The 22,763-nt window shown below is 41.6% G+C and overlaps 1 protein-coding gene across 8 annotated transcripts in view; it reads left to right on the forward strand.

Moving 5' to 3' along the window:
• Window positions 1–22,763, forward strand: part of ADAD1 (adenosine deaminase domain containing 1) — a 551,435-nt gene that overhangs the window by 385,916 nt on the left and 142,756 nt on the right. For all 8 annotated transcript variants that reach the window (XM_029586923.1, XM_029586984.1, XM_029586949.1 and 5 more), the window contains one exon: window positions 9,929–10,099. In XM_029586923.1, the coding sequence (XP_029442783.1) occupies window positions 9,929–10,099 (171 nt within the window). The remainder of the gene's footprint in view (window positions 1–9,928; window positions 10,100–22,763) is intronic.

The raw sequence follows: 22,763 nt of genomic DNA on the forward strand, positions 1-22,763 counted from the left end.
GTGCAGGGACCTATCTGCTACAGGACACTTCCAGTTCCCCTCCCACTTTGCTTCACGATCCTAAGTTCATGAAAAGACAACATGTTCTCCTCAGAATTAGACTTTTATTTATCGGATTTGGCAGGATTTAGCATTTAAAAGATAATTCATGAGAGGCTTTTAGGAAAAGTAAAAAGCCATGGGATAGGTGGCAATGTCCTTTCGTGGATTACAAACTGGCTAAAAGACAGAAAACAGAGAGCAGGATTAAATGGACAATTTTCTCAGTGGAAGGGAGTGGGCAGTGGAGTGCCTCAGGGGTCTGTATTTGGGACCCGTACTTTTCAATATATTTATAAATGATCTGGAAAGAAATACAAGTGAGGTAATCAAATTTGCAAATGATACAAAATTGTTCAGAGTATTTAAATCACAAGCAGATTGTGATAAATTGCAAGAAGACCACCTGAAACTGGAAAATTGGGCATCCAAATGGCAGATGAAATTTAATGGGAGAGCACCAACCAGGTGTAGCAGGAAAGGATCCTGTAGCAAGGACCTGTTCTCTAGGTGATGCATTGTCCTTTCGCACTGAGGATATCTCCCCAAGGCCTACTGCCCAGGAGGGAAGGGTTAGGTCGGCCGTCATAGTTGGTGATTCGATTATTAGGAATGTAGATAGCTGGGTGGCGGGTGGGCGTGAGGATCGCCTGGTAACATGCCTACCTGGTGCGAAGGTGGCGGACCTCACGCGTCACCTAGATAGGATTTTAGACAGTGCTGGGGAGGAGCCGGCTGTCGTGGTACACGTGGGCACCAACGACATAGGAAAATGTGGGAGGGAGGTTCTGGAAGCCAAATTTAGGCTCTTAGGTAGAAAGCTTAAATCCAGAACCTCCAGGGTAGCATTCTCTGAAATGCTCCCTGTTCCACGAGCAGGTCACCAGAGGCAGGCAGAGCTCCGGAGTCTCAATGCATGGATGAGACGATGGTGCAAGGAAGAGGGATTCAGTTTTGTTAGGAACTGGGGAACCTTTTGGGGAAGGGGGAGTCTCTTCCGAAGGGATGGGCTCCACCTTAACCAGGGTGGAACCAGACTGCTGGCGCTAACCTTTAAAAAGGAGATAGAGCAGCTTTTAAACTAGAACAAAGGGGAAAGCCGACAGTCGCTCAGCAGCGCATGGTTCGGAGAGAGGTATCTTTAAAGGATACTAATGATGCATTAGAATTAGGGCATCCCGACAGTCAGGTTCCAATAATTAGAAAAGTAGTCCAAGTGCCTGTAACTAAAAACTCACCTGAGCTAAAAAATTCTAACTTATCCCTATCAATTAAAAAGCAGAATAAAAATACAAACAAAAAACAAACTTTGAAATGTTTGTATGCTAATGCCAGAAGTCTAAGAAGTAAGATGGGAGAATTAGAATGTATAGCAGTAAATGATGACATAGACTTAATTGGCATCTCAGAGACATGGTGGAAAGAGGATAACCAATGGGACAGTGCTATACCGGGGTACAAATTATATCGCAATGACAGAGAGGAGCAGGAGGTGTGGCGCTTTATGTCCGGGATGGCATAGAGTCCAACAGGATAAACATCCTGCATGAGACTAAATACAAAATTGAATCTTTATGGGTAGAAATCCCTTGTGTATCAGGGAAGACTACAGTGATAGGGGTATACTACCGTCCACCTGGTCAAGATGGTGAGATGGACAGTGAAATGCTAAGAGAAATTAGGGAAGCTAACCAAATTGGTAGTGCAGTAATAATGGGAGACTTCAATTACCCCAATATAGACTGGGTAAATGTATCATCGGGTCACGCTAGAGAGATAACGTTCCTGGATGGAATAAATGATAGCTTTATGGAGCAATTTGTTCAGGAACCGACGAGAGAGGGAGCAATTTTAGATCTAATTCTCAGTGGAGCACAGGACTTGGTGAGAGAGGTAACAGTGGTGGGGCCGCTTGGCAATAGTGATCATAATATGATCAAATTTGATTTAATGACTGGAAAAGGAACAGTGTGCAAATCCAAGGCTCTCGTGCTAAACTTTCAAAAGGGAAACTTTGATAAAATGAGAAAAATTGTTAGAAAAAAACTGAAAGGAGCAGCTACAAAAGTAAAAAATGTCCAAGAGGCGTGGTCATTGTTAAAAAATACCATTCTAGAAGCACAGTCCAGATGTATTCCACACATTAAGAAAGGTGGAAAGAAGGCAAAACGATTACCGGCATGGTTAAAAGGGGAGGTGAAAGAAGCTATTTTAGCCAAAAGATCTTCATTCAAAAATTGGAAGAAGGATCCAACAGAAGAAAATAGGATAAAGCATAAACATTGGCAAGTTAAATGTAAGACATTGATAAGACAGGCTAAGAGAGAATTTGAAAAGAAGTTGGCTGTAGAGGCAAAAACTCACAGTAAAAACTTTTTTAAATATATCGGAAGCAGAAAGCCTGTGAGGGAGTCAGTTGGACCGTTAGATGATCGAGGGGTTAAAGGGGCACTTAGAGAAGATAAGGCCATCGCGGAAAGATTAAATGATTTCTTTGCTTCGGTGTTTACTAAAGAGGATGTTGGGGAGGTACCCGTAATGGAGAAGGTTTTCATGGGTAATGATTCAGATGGACTGAATCAAATCACGGTGAACCTATAAGATGTGGTAGGCCTGATTGACAAACTGAAGAGTAGTAAATCACCTGGACCGGATGGTATACACCCCAGAGTTCTGAAGGAACTAAAAAATGAAATTTCAGACCTATTAGTAAAAATTTGTAACTTATCATTAAAATCATCCATTGTACCTGAAGACTGGAGGATAGCAAATGTAACCCCAATATTTAAAAAGGGCTCCAGGGGCGATCCAGGAAACTACAGACCGGTTAGCCTGACTTCAGTGCCAGGAAAAATAGTGGAAAGTGTTCTAAACATCAAAATCACAGAACATGTAGAAAGACATGGTTTAATGGAACAAAGTCAGCATGGCTTTACCCAGGGCAAGTCTTGCCTCACAAATCTGCTTCACTTTTTTGAAGGAGTTAATAAACATGTGGATAAAGGTGAACCGGTAGATATAGTATACTTGGATTTTCAGAAGGCGTTTGACAAAGTTCCTCATGAGAGGCTTCTAGGAAAAGTAAAAAGTCATAGGATAGGTGGCGATGTCCTTTCGTGGATTGCAAACTGGCTAAAAGACCGGAAACAGAGAGTAGGATTAAATGGGCAATTTTCTCAGTGGAAGGGAGTGGACAGTGGAGTGCCTCAGGGATCTGTATTGGGACCCTTACTGTTCAATATATTTATAAATGATCTGGAAAGAAATACGACGAGTGAGATAATCAAATTTGCAGATGACACAAAATTGTACAGAGTAGTTAAATCACAAGCAGATTGTGATAAATTGCAGGAAGACCTTGTGAGACTGGAAAATTGGGCATCCAAATGGCAGATGAAATTTAATGTGGATAAGTGCAAGGTGATGCATATAGGGAAAAATAACCCATGCTATAATTACACGATGTTGGGTTCCATATTAGGTGCTACAACCCAAGAAAGAGATCTAGGTGTCATAGTGGATAACACATTGAAATCGTCGGTTCAGTGTGCTGCGGCAGTCAAAAAAGCAAACAGAATGTTGGGAATTATTAGAAAAGGAATGATGAATAAAACGGAAAATGTCATAATGCCTCTGTATCGCTCCATGGTGAGACCGCACCTTGAATACTGTGTACAATTCTGGCCGCCGCATCTCAAAAAAGATATAATTGCGATGGAGAAGGTACAGAGAAGGGCTACCAAAATGATAAGGGGAATGGAACAACTCCCCTATGAGGAAAGACTAAAGAGGTTAGGACTTTTCAGCTTGGAGAAGAGAAGACTGAGGGGGGATATGATAGAGGTGTTTAAAATCATGAGAGGTCTAGAACGGGTAGATGTGAATCGGTTATTTACTCTTTCGGATAGTAGAAAGACTAGGGGACACTCCATGAAGTTAGCATGGGGCACATTTAAAACTAATCGGAGAAAGTTCTTTTTTACTCAACGCACAATTAAACTCTGGAATTTGTTGCCAGAGAATGTGGTTCGTGCAGTTAGTATAGCTGTGTTTAAAAAATGATTGGATAAGTTCTTGGAGGAGAAGTCCATTACCTGCTATTAAGTTCACTTACAGAATAGCCACTGCCATTAGCAATGGTTACATAGAATAGACTTAGTTTTTGGGTACTTGCCAGGTTCTTATGGCCTGGATTGGCCTCTGTTGGAAACAGAATGCTGGGCTTGATGGACCCTTGGTCTCACCCAGTATGGCATTTTCTTATGTTCTTATGTTCTAATGTGGTTAAGTGCAAGGTGATGCATATAGGGAAAAATAACCCATTCTATAGTTAGTTAGGCCGATACAGTAGAGTGCGCTCCGGTGGAGTGCACTGTTATCCCGCGATTGGACGCGTGTTTTCGACGCACTAGCTTTACCGCTTATTCAGTAAGGGGTAATAGCGCGTCGAAAACGCCTGTCCAATCCCCCCCCGCCCCGAACCTAATGTGCAGCCAAGCCGCCATTTTAATTTCAGAAATTATCGCCTACCCAAAGGTAAGCGTTAATTTCTCTGGGCACCGGGAAAGTGCACAGAAAAGCAGTAAAAACTGCTTTTCTGTGCACCCTCCGACTTAATATCAAGGTCCCGAAAGTAAAAAAAAAAAAAAAAAAATTTGAAATTGGCTCGAGGGTTGGAAACCGGACGCTCAATTTTGCAGGCGTCTGGTTTCCGAACCCGTGGTTGTCAGCGGGTTTGAGAACCGACGCCAGCAAAATTGAGCGTCAGCTGTCAAACCCGCTGACAGCCACCGCTCCTGTCCAAAAAGAGATGCTAGGGACTAGCTAGTGTCCCTAGCACCTCTTTTTGCCACGGGCACTCATTTGAATACAGAATCGCGCGCGACTTTTACTGTATCGGCCCAACAGTTAGGTTCCATATTAGTAACTACCACCCAAGAAAGAGATCTAGGCGTCATAGTTGATAACACATTGAAATCATCTGTTGAGTGTGCAGTCAAAAAAGCAAACAGAATGTTGGGAATTATTAGGGAACGGTGAATAAAAGGGAAAATGTCATAATGCCTCTGTATCGCTCCATGGTTAGACCGCACCTTGAATACTGTGTACAATTCTGGTCGCCGCATCTCAAAAAAGATATAGTTGCAATGGAGAAGGTACAGAGGAGGGCAACAAAATGATAAAGGGAATGGAACAGCTCCCCTATGAGGAAAAGCTGAAGAGGTTAGAGCTGTTCAGCTTGGAGAAGAGATGGCTGAGGGGGAATATGATAGAGGTGTTTAAAATCATGAGAGGGCTAGAACGGGTTAATGTGAATCAGTTATTTACTCTTTCGGATAATAGACTAGGGGGCAGTCCATGAAATTAGCACGTGGCACATTTATTTATTTAAGACTTTTTTATACCGAAGATCATGTACAAGTACATATCGCTTCGGTTTACAGAGAACCAACAATAGGAAATTACAGCAAACAAAATGAACGAAAATCGAACATGGATTCTATAATAAGGGGAACTTCTAGAAGGCAAACACATCCGAACTTAAGAACTATAATGTAGGATCAGGTAATAAGGACTTTAAGTAAATGCTCTTGAAGAGCCAGGTCTTCAGGTTTTTTTTGAACGTCCGCAGGCAGGGTTCTAGGCGGAGTTCAGGGGGAAGATTGTTCCATTGTATGGGTCCAGCAATTGAGAAGGCTCGTTTCTTGAGAGCTGACTTGGCAGGGGGAACATGAAGGGTACCTAGGTATGTTGTTCTAATTGGTCTGGAAGCTGAATGATGTTGAAGAGGGCAAGATAGTTCGAGTGAGGTTAGGGAGTGAATAGTTTTGTGGATCATGGTTAGCGCTTTATACAGAATTCTGAATTTAATAGGGAGCCAATGTAAGTTCATAAGAATAGGGGTGATGTGTTCTCCTCTGCTGGTATTGGTTAAGATCCTGGCTGCAGAATTCTGTAGCATTTGAAGTGGTTTGGTAGTGATAGCTGGAAGGCCGATTAGAAGGGAATTACAGTAATCTGTTTTTGAGAATAAAATGGCTTGGAGAACTGTTCGGAAGTCCTGAAGATGGAGAGGCTTCAAATTTTTTTAAATAAGTAATTTATGAAAGCATTCTTTTGTTGTGTTATTGACGAATCTTTTTAAATTCAGCCAATTATCTATAGTTACTCCCAGGTCTCTTACATTTGTGGTGGTGGACATTTGGAGTGAAGGGAGGTTGTGGATCACCTGAGCGGGATTGTTGTCCTCTTGAGTGATGAGTAGAAGTTCCGTTTTTGACGTGTTAAGTACTAAATTAAGGTTGGTGAGGAGGATGGTTATAGACTGTAGACAGCTGTTCCAAAATGTGAGCATTTTAGCGATTTGATTCTTTGACTGGTATCAGGATCTGGACATCATCTGCGTAAATGAAATGAATAACCTTTAGATTTGTGAGAAGTTGACAGAGTGGAAGAAGGTAGATGTTGAATAAGGTGGGGGAGAGAGAAGATCCTTGGGGGACTCCGAATGTGGCTTTGACAGGGTGTGAGTCTTTGTTGCTAATTCTGACCTTGAATTTCCTGTTGTTGAGGAATGACTTGAACCAGTCCATGGCTGTTCCTGATATACCAATGTCTGAAAGGCGGTTAATGAGGATGGAGTGCTTCACCGTGTCGAAAGCTGCAGATATATCGAGTAGTGCCAGCAGGTACGGGGTCTTTTTATCTCAAGGCCTGTGAGGATTCTGTCCGTTAGAGAGATTAGGAGGGATTCCGTGTTGAGAGATTTGCGGAATCCAAATTGGGCGGGAACGAGAATCTTATATTTAAAACTAATCAGAGTTTTTTTTCACTCAATGCACAATTAAACTCTGGAATTTGTTGCCAGAGGATGTGGTTAGTGCAGTTAGTGTAGCTGTGTTTAGAAAAGGATTGGATAAGTTCTTGGAGGAGAAGTCAATTACCTGCTATTAATTAAGTTGACTTAGAAAATAGCCACTGCTATTACTAGCAACAGCATGGAATAAACTTAGTTTTTGGGTACTTGCCATGTTCTTATGGCCTGGATTGGCTACTCTGGCCACTAAGCACCAGTTTACTGTAAAGAAACCTTAGCCTGCCTAATATATTAATACTTATGGCTAACTTACCCCTGATCCCAACTTCAGGTGATTTCCCTCTTTTTACCTCTGCAGGCTCTGGCTGGAGGTCTGAAAAACTGTCTGGGAAGGAGGCTTGCTTCCGGGATTGGTACCAGCAGAGTTGCAGGGGTGTTCTTGGCTCTTCGCTGCCTCAGACTCCGTTCCACAGACTGACCCTAGGCAGGGTGTCTCCTCTCTCTGGTCTCCTGGCCACCCCCTAGTCTTCTCCCTCCCCGATAGGTGTTACCAGGGTTGCTTTGGGTCTGCTCCTTTCTCCTTAAAAGCTCCCATCTTATACTTTCCAGCTGATAAATATGCATAAGCTCGTGTATAATCATGTGGTGGGTGGGAGGGCCTTTGCCTCATTGCAGATCTTTTCCCCCTCCCCTTTCCTTCGGTGGGGGGGGGGGGGGGTCCTGTCACATCTGGACAGAGGCTGTATCCCAACATCAGTCTTTTCTGTGTTTCAGAATGCTCCCCCTTCATTCAAGGCTGGGATGGTCCCTCTGACCTCTGGACTTCCATTGGCTGGTCCACAACTTCTGTTTATGAGCTTTAGTTGATGCATTGTCCCTCTGCCTTGGTTTTCTTTACACATGAGCTTATAAACAGGCAGATCTTGATAAGTTCTGGTTTAAAGTTCTCATCTGGACAAAGTTTCTTTTCTTTAGCTGTGACAGTGTTTTGGCCTGTCTGTATACTTGTCTGCATCCCTCTTTGGCTATTGCAATTCATATTGGGTGCTTTCAATGGTTAAACTTGGGATATCTCCCTACAGAACAAGTAAATGTTAATCAATTGTTTACTCTTTAGAAAAGTTCAAAGACCAGGGGATATACAATGAAGGTACTGGGTAATACATTTAAAAACTAATAAAAGAAAATATTTTTTTTACTCAGCACATAAGTTCTGGAATTTGTTGCCAGAGGATGTGGTGAAAGCTATTAGTGTAGTTGCATTTAAAAAATGTTTGGACAAGTTCCTGGAGGAAAAGTCCATTAACCATTATTAAGGTAGGGTTGCAGAAATCCATTACTTATTCTTGGGATAAGCAGCTTGGAATCTATCTACCCCCTTTGAATCGTGCCAGGTACTTGTGACCTGGCTTGGCCACTGTTAGAAATAGGATACTGGGCTTCATGAGCATTTGGTCTGACCCAGTGTGGCAAATCTTATGTTCTTCTGTAAGGTGTAGGAGGGAGGTTCTGCAAGCCAAATTTAGGATTTAAGTAGAAAGCTGAAATGCAAAACCTCCAAAGTAGCATTCTCAGAAATGCTCGACATTCCTCTCACAGGACTCCTGAGGCAGGCACAACTCCAGTGTCTCAGTGCAGGAAAGAGGGCATTAGATTTGTATATAAACAAAGAAATAACAGAAGAAAAGGACCAGAACAATCCACCCAGTCTGCCCAGCAAGCTCATGATAGTATCTGCTGCACTATGCAGGTTACCCCCTGCTTATCAGTTTACCAGACTGTAAACGTCAGGGCCCTCGGATGCTGTTTGAATCTAACTTCCCTTAACCGTTACCATGAAAGCAGAGAGCAATATTGGAGTTGCATCAAAAGTATTCGGCTTAGTGATTAAAGGTAGTAAGAGCTGCAACAGCTGGTTACCCCTATATTTATTTGTTCCCCAAAATAACCCATGCTATAGTTACATGATGTTAGGTTCCATATTAGGAGCTACCACCAAAGAAAGAGATCTAGGCGTCATAGTGGATAATACATTGAAATTGTCAGCTCAGTGTGCTGCGGCAGTCAAAAAAGCAAACAATGTTAGGAATTATTAGGCAGGGAATGGTGAATAAAACGGAAAATGTCATAATGCCTCTGTATCGCTCCATAGTGAGACCGCACCTTGAATACTGTGTACAATTCTGGATGCCGCATCTGAAAGATATAGTTGCGATGGAGAAGGTACAGAGAAGGGCAACCAAAATAAGGGGGTTGAAACAGCTCCCCTATGAGGAAAAACTAAAGAGGTTAGGACTGTTCACCTTGGAGAAGAGAGCTGATGGGGGAGGGGGGGGATATGATAGAGGTGTTTAAAATCATGAAGGGGGAGACCCCTGTGGCTACAGGGATTATGGCATGCTCAGTGTGCCAGTCAAAAGTTCTAGAAACCTTGACAGAAAAATTTTCCATGATAGGGCTCCGTGTGCTGACGTCACCCACATGTGAGGACTACATCCTGCTGTCCTGGGAGAACACCTGTTACAGATAAGCAACTCTGCTTTCTTGGGCCCTGGTGGCGTCTAATAAGCCTTTCACTAGAAAATCTTATTGACTGAAGTGGAGGAGGTTATACATGTCATGTGAGCAGAAGGCCTTAGATCCGTTCTGCTCTACATAAAAACTGCTTGATTAAGGGTGAAGGTGAGGCAAAATAAAACATAATTGAAGACAAATGAATATTTTCTAAAAGGGACAAACCACAGCCAAAGTAGGCATGTTGATACTAATAGATTTGCATACAATGAAAGCAGTGCCTACAAATCTATCTCATGCATATTTATTGTGGAGATCCTGAAAATCTGACCTATTTGACTCTTGAGGACTGGAGTTGGCCTCCCCTGTCATAGTAAGTATTAGTAAGAGAAATAAAAACTGAATATAAATCTACTGGGTTTTAGCCTATTATATTCTCCCTTGATGTAACACTTGCTTTAATATCACAGATTACATAGTTTCTTGGTCAGTTTGAGACTAACATATTTGATTAGAAAAAAGTGATCCTTAAATGGTTTGTTCTAATGTTTCTTACAGGTACTTTTATAGACAGCTTCTGCTGTTTTACAGTAAAAATACAGGTATGATGGAAAAATCCATATTTTGTACAGAGCCAGCATCAAATTTGCTCACTTTAAAACCAAATATAAACATTCATCTGTATATGAATCAACTACCCAAAGGACCTGCTCAGATAAAACCAGAATTGTAAGTATTGATGCCTGGATTCTTATAAATTGACCATAAAGTGCACAAGAAAACTTGCTATAATGTATTGATTTTACTTGTCATAATTTGGATGTATATCAAATGCTTAGTTCTGTAAATAAGTTGTGCAGATGAAATATACAGTATTTTGTGGCCGTCCATATCGAAGTTATTGGTATATTTATTTTTAACTTTTCTATACCGACGTTCCTGTATAAAATACATATCACATTGGTTTACAATGCAACAGCAAAATTCGCTCGGGGGCGATAAATGAACAGGGGATACAGTAAACAGTGGCGAGGGGGTAATAAACTTTACAAGTAACAGTTGAATTGAGAACTGAACAAAGAGAGCAATGAGCTGCGAAATTTGCACAGTGCGATACAAGGACCAAGGGGTATGATTAACTGTAGCTAGGGGATTATCAAATCTTTATAAGTAATATCAGAATTGAGAACTGAGAGGATCCTAGGTTGAAGCGTTGAGCGACTAGCATTTGAATGCAATAAGGTCAAGTGACAGGGTCCAGCTGTAAAGGTCAGAAGTGAACCAAGGGCTATCCTTAAATTACCAAAATTACAATTAACTTACAGAATTGAATGTACAGAACTGAGGTACAGCTAGACATAAAGGAGCTTGAATACACAGATTTTTAACGGAGAGGGTCCCGGACTGGGAGCTGTTGAGATGTTGTAGTATATAACTATCCTTAATATAAAGAAGGAGCAAGTTATTTACCTTCATTGTTTCGGAGAATAGGAGTTGCCTACTTAAGAGTTTCAATAAATTGCTTTTGATGATAAAAACCTTTGGACCCACAACTTCTTTGCACTCCTTGTGGCTTGGATATTGTAATTTTGGAGCGCTGCCTTGCTCCTTCTTTATATTAAGGATATCTCCGGTGATTACTGGGGCTTTTGTGAATGGGTACTTCAGCCGACGACCATACATTTAGCTACTCAGAGGAGGCTTTTCGGGCTGTTTTGACAGACAGACACCCCTTTCTTTTCGGAAGTTGCTGCACCAGCTCCCAGCGTTTCTTGGACTGACGTCATAAACCTGCAAAAACGGCTGACCCGTGCAGAACTACACGGTCTCACATTAATTGAATATTGCAGAGTTAAACGTATACCAAGAGGTCTGAGAGTACAAAAAGAACCGCGGCTACATACTGAGAACAAAGACTTTTTGACAAGATGGACACAGATCCTCAATAAGTGTTCGTTTGATTTGATGGTGCTCATAATTGAAACTACAAAACCACTGCTAATATCTTTGCGTGAAGAATTGAATGAGCAATTGGACAGTATAAAAAATTCTACACCAGTGGATACCTTTGAACAACAGTTGTCAGATTTTAATATCAATTTGGAGAAATTTAGGAGTGAACTGAAACTAGCTAAATATAAAAAGTTCCAGCGCGACGAGACTGACTACTCTAAAGGATATGTCTATTCATGGACGAACACCATCAATGCACCACGAAGAAAAGTCACCTTTGCGAACTCTTCTTCCGACGATTCTTCAGGAGAAGATACAGCATCTTTGATCCATCAAGAGGATGCAGCCCCCATTCATCCTTCAGCTATTCCCTTACAACAGCCTGCAGGGTCATCATCATTTTTTTCACAACCCTTATTGCCGCAGCTACAGCAACAAACTGCTCAATTATTTCCACAATCTTTCTTAGAACCTCAACCATCCGGGAAACCGTCTCGGAACCCCAGATACCGGGGCCGTCCACAGGTTTCCCAGAATTCACGGATCACTCGCAACATGAGACAGCAGTTACCGCAGGACCCTTGGCAATGACATCTACAGCTCCGGCTTTAGTTTTCAATTTGTCATCCCGTTTATTATCTCAAAATGAACTGTCTATTTTGGAGAAAGGACTCTCTTTTGTTCCCACTGTTCCCTTTGACCCTTTCAATCTTCAAGTGTTTTTGTTTCGATTTTTCCGTATGCTTCGTATAAGGTATTTTTTTGCTAATTCTCCATCCTCATATGATATGTCAATAATACAGAAAAAATCAAGATGGCTCCCTCCTGGACCATTGGATCCGGTATTAACCACATTTGAGAAATTAGTCCAACTTGACATACAGAATTTACCTCCAAAGCCGAAAGTGAAGCATTTCAATACCACCAAAGATGAAAAATCTGCTATTACATCTTTAACGTCTGATCCAACCATCATAGTTAAACCAGCAGATAAGGGTGGGGGGATAGTGGTTTTAAACACCACTGATTACATGGAAGAGGTATCTCGTCAATTATCTGACACCAATTTTTACATCCCTCTAACTTCTGACCCCACACAGGAGCTGAAGGATCTGATTAAAATATTGTTCAGGATGCATTCGATTCACATCAGCTTACTTCTCGTGAAGCCAATTTTTTACAAACAGAATATCCCATCATTCCAACATTTTATATCCTTCCTAAAATCCATAAATCTCTCATGAACCCTCCTGGGCGTCCCATAGTTGCGGGCATAGGATCCATATTGGAACCCTTGTCTCAATTTGTAGATCTTTTTTTGAAGCCTCAAGTTCCTCTAAGTCGATCCTATGTCCGTGACTCCAATCATTTCATCACAATTCTAGAAAACCTCCCCTCTCCTCCGGATACATGTTTTTTGATAACTTTGGACATTGTTTCTCTTTATTCCAATATCCCTCAGGATGAAGCACTAACACTGGTTGAAGACATTTTGAGTTTTCGTCCTCCTCCTAATCGTATTTCCACACAATTTCTTGTGTCCATAGCACGTCTAGCTCTCACCAGAAACTATTTTCAATTTCACCACACTTTATACCAACAGGTTAAAGGTACGGCCATGGGGGCCACTATGGCCCCCAGTTTGGCCTGCCTCTACGTTAATAGGTTTGAAGAAGAAGTGATATATATTTCTCCTTTTTTTCAATTTGTGTTCGCATGGTATCGTTACCTAGACGATATTTTTTTGATTTGGACAGGGACAGACATGCAATTTTATTTTTTTCTGGATTGGCTTAATCACTGCAACGCCTATTTAAAATTTAATCACTGCATTGATCCAATTACCATTTCATTTTTAGATGTGCAGGTACAGTTACATGAAGGGTCATTCAGTACATCTATTTTTCGGAAAAGCACGGACCGTAATACATTATTACGATTCGATAGCTGCCATCCCACTTCTTTGAAAATGAATATACCCGCCGAACAGTTACTACGACTCCGGCGCCTCTGTTCATCAAAGGATGATTTTGTTATGCAAGCTAAGCAGATGGTGCTAAGGTTTAAAGAAAGAGGGTACCCTCATCGGGTACTTCGTAAAGCCTTTAAAAGAGCACTATATGTGAACCATGATCTTCTTTTTCTTTCTCAAACCCGGACAGAGGATTCCTCCATTAATTGTATCCTGCCCTTCTCCACTCATGTGTACAATGTTACTTCTATTCTGAAACGTTATTGGTCAATGCTATCTTTACATGAGGTGTTTAACTGCCCATTACGTTTTTCTTTTTGTCGAGGTAAAAATTTGAGAAACATGCTAGTCCACTCGCATTTCCAACAAAACCCGATTATTAACACAGCTGTCACTTTAGGTCATCAATCTTGTGGACAATGTTCAGTGTGCCCTTTTGTTCTCTCCACTAACACTTTTGAACATCCCATTACACATAGACAATTCTTCTTGAGATTTTCCACCACCTGTCATTCACGAGGAGTAATCTATGTGATTGTGTGCCCTTGCCCAAAATTATACGTGGGTAAAACTACCAGACAGGTGTGTACTCGCATCATTGAGCACCGGTCAAACATTCGTACTGGCCATGAATCTGCTCCTCTTGTGTCTCATTGGCAAACGGCAGGGCACTCTGAGGATGACCTAAGATTTTTGGTGATTGATTTGCTTCATCCCCCCATGCCGGGGAGGCAATTTTTCTGAAATGCTTATCCGCAGAGAACAGAAGTGGATCTTTACACTTAACTGCCTGCATCCGGCAGGACTAAATAATGAGATTGAGTGGCAATACTTTATCTGATTTATCTGTGCTTACTTTATTTGATTTATCTGTTCTGTTGCCTTGATCACTGCATCATTTGACTGTTTACCTTTATACGGCATATCTTGTTTCTGATTGGCTGATCTACCCGCTTTCTGATTGGGTGCACAAAACCGCGCCAAAACAGCTGCTTTTAAAACGCTGTGTTTTGTCAAGCTGCCCGTTCTCCTTGCCGTCTTAGCTGTGTGAATCCCTCAGCTACTTTCAAGGTATGTGTTCCGGCGTTAATAGATACACTCTGTACCCTTAAATGTGGTCCATTAATTTTAAAATTAATTTTTTGCTGTTCTCTTCTAGTTATTGCAAAATTATATTTGTCCCTCCCGACGCAGCCTTCGGGCGAAACACTGGGTCCGTGTCAAAAAGGGGGACCCTGAAAAAGTTATTTACCTTCATTGTTTCGGAGAATAGGAGTTGCCTACTTAAGAGTTTCAATAAATTGCTTTTGATGATAAAAACCTTTGGACCCACAACTTCTTTGCACTCCTTATGTAGTATATAACTACACATGTCTAACTACATCACAGGAAACTGTTCATTAAAGAGGTTTGATGCACTTTGAGTGTTTTCATTAACCAGAGAATATTTTTTTAAAAACTTAATGCAAATGCTTGAAACACTATTTATGTAAATACTCCCATCCTTACAGTAAAACAGAAATGGTGCATACAAGATGCCATGGAGTTCAAATAACCTCATTTAATCTGTACTCTGCTTAGCATGTCCTTATTATAAGCAGAACCTATTCACCCAAAAAATCACCGTATTCCAGTGTACCGTAGTGTCTAACAACAACGTAAAAATCAATGGTACAACAGGTATTATTAAACACCTCTAAAATTTTCTTAGCCAAATATATGTAGGCCCCTTACTTCGAGGGTCTGTATTATGAAACAGACTCTACTATGGTACAGGGTCACCTTGCTTTAATTTTAATATTTAAATTGTAAGTCTTTAGATTAAATTATATATCCTTTTTGTTGAAGTTTTTTTCTTTTTTATATTAAAACCAGTCATAAATTGTCTCACAATATCCAAAGGTACAAAAGGGGACACTAATACTCATCTACTCCATTCCTGGTAGTTCACCCAACTGCTAGGGTGAACTACCAGGAATGGAGTGAACTACCAGGAATGGAGTAGATGAGTATTAGTGTCCCCTTTTGTACCTTTGGAGATTGTGAGACAATTTATGACTGGTTTTAATATAAAAAAGAAAAAAACTTCAACAAAAAGGATATATAATTTAATCTAAAGACTTACAATTTAAATATTAAAATTAAAGCAAGGTGACCCTGTGATATGCTTCCACCACTCTGTAAAGACATATTTCCTATGTTTACTCCTGAGTCTACATCCTTTCAACCTCATCACATGACTGCTCATTTTAGAGCCTCCTTTCCATTGCAAGATGTTTCTCTCTTATGCATGGAAGCTTTTGAGATATTTGAATGTCTTTCAAATCTCCCCTCTCACCTTTCCTCCAGGGTATACATATCTTTGTTTATCTACATATGCCTTAGAATGAAGACCATTTGACCATATTAGTAGACACCCTCTGGACCAACTCCATCCTGCTTATATCCTTTTGAAGGTGCGATCTCCAGAATTGTACACAATATTCCAAATGAAGTCTCACCAGAGACCTATACATCTCCCTTTTTCTGTTGACCATTCCTCTCCCTATGCAGCCAAACTTCTTTTTGCCTTTTATTGTTACTTTGTATCTCAAGGTAGCCACACAGGTGGATAATCAGCCCCAGATCCCACTCTTCCTTTGTGTTTAGAAGAATTTCACAAGGCCAGTTTTCCTGAGGAAAACTAGGCTAATAAAACAAAAAAAAAACTTTCAAAATTCTTTGGGTGCATGGAAATAGCCTCTTGGGAAGTGAGGGAGACAAATACAGTAATATAAAGCATGAGATATGTGCAGAGGATCCCTAGTTGCAAAGAAGTGAGAAGAAATTCAGAGATCAGCTGAGGTAACTTGCATTGCAAAAAATATTAGATAGACCAAATATATCTTATCTGCCATCATAATAGTATAGTAGATGGTAGCAAAAACAGATAACTACCCCATCCTATCTACCCAACCATTCTGTCCATATTGCTAAGGATACTCCCTAACATTCTTTTGGCTTTGGCCGGCACCTCATTTTACTGTTCCCTTATCTCAAAATCATCAGATACACTCTCACTGAGGTGACTCAAGATCCATGATAATCTGCATCTCACCTTCTCATCGTATACTGCTCCCTAGTATTTCTGCACCAAAATGCAAAACTGCTTTTTTTTTTTGTATTGAAACCTAGGTGCTAAGCAATCAATCACTTTTCAAGTTTTATTTAAAATCACTTCTCAGTTCATATGCTACACATCTTTGTCCCATCTGTAAAAAGATGCACTTTTCCTCCTAATTCCTCTATTTGAACAAGACTAGCCCCTAGACTGATTGATCCTTGAGGTACTTGTTTATCATCTTCCTGTATTTTGAATGAATACCATTTACCAAAACACTCTGTCATAAGAACATAAGATATGCCATACTGGGTCAGACCAAGGGTCCATCAAGCCCTGTTTCCAACAGTGGCCAATCCAAGTCAAAGTACCTGGCAAGTACCCAAACATTAGATAAATCACAAGCTACTATTGCTTATTAATTACCTTAATTGCAGTTTATGGATTTTTCCTCTAGGAACGTATCCAAACCTTTTTTAAACCCACTTACACTAACTGCTGTAACTATATCCTCTGGCAATGAATTCCAGAGCTTAACTATGCACTGAGTGAAAGAATTTTCTTTGATTTGTTTTAAATGAGTTACTTGCTAACTTCATGGCGTGCCCCCCCCCCCCCCAAGAGAGTAAATAACAGATTTACATTAACATGTTCAAGTCCTTTCATGATTTTGTAGACCTCTGTCATATCCCCCCTCAGACACCCTCTTCTCCAAACTGATCAGCCCTAACTTCTTTAGTCTTTCCTCCATAGGGCAGTCGGTCCATGCCCCTTATTTTGGCCGCCCTTCTCTGTACTTTCTTCAGTGCAGCTATATCCTTTCTGAGATTTCTGTCCTTCAGCCAGTTTCCAACTAAGTTCACCACCTTGTAGCCCACACTAAGACAACTCAGTTTATTTATGAGCCCCCTATGCATATCAAAAGCTTTGCTGAACTCAAAGTACACCACATCCAATCGGCAGTCCCAGATCAGTTTTTCTGGTCACCCAATTGAAGAAATAGTTCAGAATCATCTGAAATGATCTTCCTCTGGTAAATATGTACTGCCTCTGATCCTGGAATCCCCCCCCCCCCCACCCCCTCCCTACCAGATTCAAGATTCTTCACCACCAAAGCCAAACTGAGCATGTAATTTCCATCCTCTTCCCTATTATCACGTTAAAGAGGACAACATCCACCCTTTTCCAGAACCATTACCACCTGCCAAATCCTCTTGGAGCTCCCTTGGGGCCCAGTGCGGTATGGTGCACCCAGCCTAGCACAAGGGTTTACTCATGGTTGGGCGTGCATTTTGGGCTCTTAAGAATAGCATTCGCTGCAGTAAGGAGACTAATGTATCCAAAATGCATGCGCTAACAAACGTGTACCCATTAGTTCGAAACAAATGTAAATTTCATGTAGATGAAAGACATTAACCATTACCCTCCAATGCAGGATAGCCTACCCTAAAGCTGGACGTTCAACTCATATTTTTTAGTGCTAGGAATCCAGCTCCAAAGATGGAGTAAAGTTAATTGCAGTCAAGGGCTCATGAGAAACATTAAAAGATATGGTCCTTTGTGCTGCGATGTGTCCTCCTCCTTAGTATCATCCTGACTCTTAAATTTACTGCTTGCGATGGAGAAAAATTTGTATATTGACTTGATCAAAAGGAAGAATACCTTTCTTATGACTGTACAATTTAGATGCCCATAGTAATGGGCACCTGATATAATAAACTTCAGCATAGAAATCAGCATTTCTGAAAAATAAAGAATCGTGATCAAAACGGGCGCTTGTATTGAGTGCCCGTTGCAGTTGTGGGCATCCGATGCTATAAACTTGAGTGCAAAGATGCACAATTCTGCCGTAGCAGGCGCCCTTTTTTACGCTGTTTCAATTTTCCCTTCATTGAAATACTGCATTGGGCACCCAGGGAATGTGGCTGTGCGCACATTATTTATTTATTTACGTATTTATTTAGAGATTTTTTATATACCACGGCACGTTAATAACATCACCTCGGTTTACAATAAACAATAAATCAGCAACAAGCTTTACAGTCAATAAGAAATAAAGTGGACATAATATGAATCAATTAAGCAACAAATTAATAAAAACAATTCAACCAATGATAATCAAATTCCATAGTTAATGGCAAGTCTAATAATAAACGGGAGATCAGAGACCGATAAAGTAAAATTTAGCAGCGAGAAAAAACAAAAAAAAAATATATATATATAGAATAGGTGAGTGGCAATGGATCAGAGAAACAGGAACAAGTAATCGGCATTTCAGAAGAAGAGATGATCATTGAGTGTAAGCTTGTTCGAACAGCCAGGTTTTGAGGTTCTGCTTAAATTTCTTATGGCAGGGTTCTAGACGCAGGTCTGTGGGTATTTTGTTCCAGATGTTGGTTCCGGCAATAGTGAATGAGCGGTCTCTTGTAGCAACGTGTTTTATGTGTTTAAGCAAAGAAGAAGCGAGTTTAGCTTGGTGCATTTTTCTTATTGGTCTCTTTGATGTGCGGAAAGTAAAATGATCAGAGAACCATTGCATATCTTGGTTATGGATCGACTTATGAATGAGGGTGAGTACTTTGAATAATATTCTAGATGCTACAGGAAGCCAGTGAAGGAACATGAGAGCTGGTGTAATGTGTTCATGGCGGTGAGTATTAGTGAATAAGCGTGCTGCAGCATTTTGCAGCATCTGTAATGGTTGTATTGCGTTTTTAGGGAGACCTAGTAGTATGGCATTGCAGTAGTCCAGTTTTGACAATATTGTAGCTTGTAACACTGTCCGGAAGTCATGTGGATGTAGAAGCGGTTTAATTCTTTTTAAAGTATGCAGCTTGAAGAATCCGTTTTTGATTGTAGCCGTGATGAATTTCTTTAGGAAATTAGGACAACAGGCACTGTGTATGAGAACCTGTTTTGAGTGTGCATCCTGTCGATTTCCATGGCTTTGTGCACTTTGTAACTCTAGTTCCTCATACACACTTTGGTAGATGGCGTGGCCGTTAAGTCATATATACCCCTTCCAACAATAGACTATCCTTCTCAAACCCTTTTTCAGCAAATATCAAACAGAAGTATTTGTTTAGCATTTCTGTGTTTTCTACTAGAACAAACAGGATAGTAGTCCTCACACATGGGTGACATCATCAGATGGAGCCCAGCAAGGAAAACTTCTGTCAAAGCTTCTAGAAACTTTGGCTGGCACACTGAGCATGCCCAGCATGCCACTATCCCTTCGTTCATGCGGAGTCTCTCTTCAGTCCTTTCCTTTCCGTGGAGCTTTCTTCTCATGGAGGTGGAGCTTGTACCTCTTAGTGGGTAAACTATTCTCTTTCTTGGCAAAAATGTTTTTCTTTTCACATCGTTTCTTTTTTTCACGTAGATAAGCAGCTGAATTAGCCTTGCTGTCTGGATACGTCTTCTGTGCCACTAGATGGCAGAGCTCTCTAAGTCTGTCTTTCTATCCCGACAGGATTACCTCAGTCTCCTCAGTCAGTTATTTTCCGCGAGACCGTTAGGGCACACGAAGCTCTTTCTCCAGAGAAAGTTATGTTCTGTGAGGAAAAAGTCTTTAAAAAATTAAAAAGTTAAAAGAAATCACCACAGGTAAAACAACCCATTAACCACTCCATCCTCCTCAATCAACTGGCAAACATAGGAATTTCAGGAACTGCACTATCATGGTTCAATACATTCCTCAGCAATAGAGGCTATAAGGTCAAAATCCATAATAAAGAATCTTCCCGCTATTCTTCATCTTTAGGAGTTCCTCAGGGCTCCTCCCTCTCCCCTACACTCTTTAATATTTACCTTCTTCCGCTTTGCCAACTGCTAACCCACTTGAAACTAACCCACTTCCTATACGCAGACAATGTGCAGATCTTGATCCCCATTAAAGAAACCATCACCAAAACTCTTGAATTTTGGGAAATCTGCCTTAAAGAAATCAATCTCCTCCTCACGAGTCTAAATCTGATATTAAATACGACTAAGACGGAACTTCTTATCTCACCAGAAAATAGTAACCCCTCTCCGTGTCCTCCAACCAACCCACTTACCACCCAAACAAGGGACTTAGGAATAATTATCGACAACCGTCTTAACTTAAAATCCTTCATCAAACAAACTACAAAAGACGGATTCTATAAACTTCAGGTTCTGAAAAGAATCAAACCGCTCCTTCATGTGCGAGACTTCAGAACGGTCCTTCAAGCAGTTATCTTTTCTAAGATAGACTACTGCAGTTCTATCTTACTAGGTCTCCCTTCCGCTTCCATTAAACCCCTTCAGATGCTCCAGAACTCTGCTGCGAGAATTCTGACTAACACCAGAAGAAGAGATCACATCTCTCTCACTCTCAAGAACTTACACTGGCTGCCAATACACTTTAGAATTATCCATAAATCCATCACTATCATCTATAAAGCTATCCATCACCATGCTATGCTTGATCTACAAATACCACTCAGACGACACACATCCACCAGACCCATCAGAGAAGCCTACAGAGGATCACTCCTCGTTCCCCAAACCAAAACCACTCACCATTTAACTTTCAGAGACCGAGCCTTCTCCACAGCCGGACCTTCACTATGGAATTCTATTCCTCCGGATCTGAGACAAGAACCATGCCTATCTACTTTCAGAAAAAGGCTTAAGACTTGGCTATTTAAGCAAGCCTTCCCAGATCCCAATTGAATGACAGCAACATCTTATAAGAGACTTCACAATATAATGTAAATAGTTAATCCTAACTGCTCGGTTATCTTACTCTAATTCTCTCCCCAGTTATATGAACCTTGTTGTAATGTAACCTTATGAACTCTTTGCACTTGTTTATGTTCCGTTTTTTGTTCACACCCCCTTGTTATATGTAAACCGGCATGATGTGGTTTTTAATCACGAATGCCGGTATAGAAAAACTCTAAATAAATAAATAAACTTTAAAATCCTCAAAAGAAATGCCTCGTCCAGGCTTAAAATTCTGTTCCTGTGGCAAGTTAATGTCGGCTACTGATAGCCACCTCTCCTGCCACTTCTGCCTGGGGACCCACGATCAAAAGAATTGTAAAGCCTGCAGACAGATGTCCCCTCACGACCGGAGGCAGAGAGAGCATCGAGAGCTGAGATCCAGCACTTCGGGCTCTTATGCCTCTTCAGAAATCTGTCAGATCGGTTCCAGCTCCAACATTGAAGAAAAAGCCCCTCCTGAAGCAGAGGGCTTCCCCCGTCGAACTTGACCATCGACTGATGTATGCTAGCCAAAAATCGGCTCCAAGCGTGGGGGATGTGTCGGTGGCATCGCGGCTGCATGCTTCATCGACGCAGGCGTCAAGATCGAAGCATCGACGCTGGGCTCGACATGAAGCATTGACGGATCGAAGCGTCAGCGCATTGACACAGGAAAGTCCGATTTTACCGGTAGGTAGGGGGGGGTTTAGATAGGGCTGGGGGGGGGGGGGTTAGGTAGGGGAAGGGAGGGGAGGCCGAAGGAAAGTTGGAGGGAACAGGCAGCGTGCGCCGGGCTCGGCTCGCGCAGGTTGCACAAATGTGCACCCCCTTGCGCGCGCCGACTCCGGATTTTATAAGATACGCGCGTATCTTATAAAATCCAGCGTACTTTGTTCGCGCCTGGTGCGCGAACAAAAGTACGTGCTTGCGTAAATTTATAAAATCTACCCCGAGACTCCAGAGCTCTGCCTGCCTCTGGAGACCTGCGCGTGGAACAGGGAGCATTTCAGAGAATGCTACCCTGGAGGTTCTGGATTTAAGCTTTCTACCTAAGAGCCTAAATCTGGCTTCCAGAACCTACCCCCACACATTTTCCTATGTCGGTGGTGCCCATATGTACCACGACAACCGGCTCCTCCCCAGCACTGTCTAAAATCCTATCTAGGTGATACGTGAGGTCCGCCACCTTCGCACCAGGTAGGCATGTTACCAGGCAATCCTCACTCCCACCAGCCACCCAGCTGTCTACATTCCTAATAATTGAATCACCAACTATGAAGGCCGACCTAACCCTTCCCTCCTGATGACCATTGCGACAGAGATTCAACAGAGCCAGCAGATGTCTGCTTGGCACATGTTGAGGTTGTTGGGCCATATGGCTGCAACAGTTTAGGTCACTCGGCATGCTTGTACATCCAGAAAGCTCAATCGACCCTTATCACAGTGGCATCAGGCCTTGCAGAGTTTTTAGGACTGCATCCTAGTCACCCTGCCCCTTCGGGACTCTTTATCATGGTAGCAGGTAATTCCAAATCTAGAACAGGGTATCTCCTTTCAAAGGCCTCCTATCCAAATTCTCCTAACTACAGATGTGTCGACCCTGGGTTGGGGAGCTCATGTAGATGGGCTCAGCACTC

This window comes from Rhinatrema bivittatum, chromosome 1 (genome assembly GCF_901001135.1).
Source record: "Rhinatrema bivittatum chromosome 1, aRhiBiv1.1, whole genome shotgun sequence".
Taxonomy (NCBI): Eukaryota; Metazoa; Chordata; class Amphibia; order Gymnophiona; family Rhinatrematidae; genus Rhinatrema; species Rhinatrema bivittatum.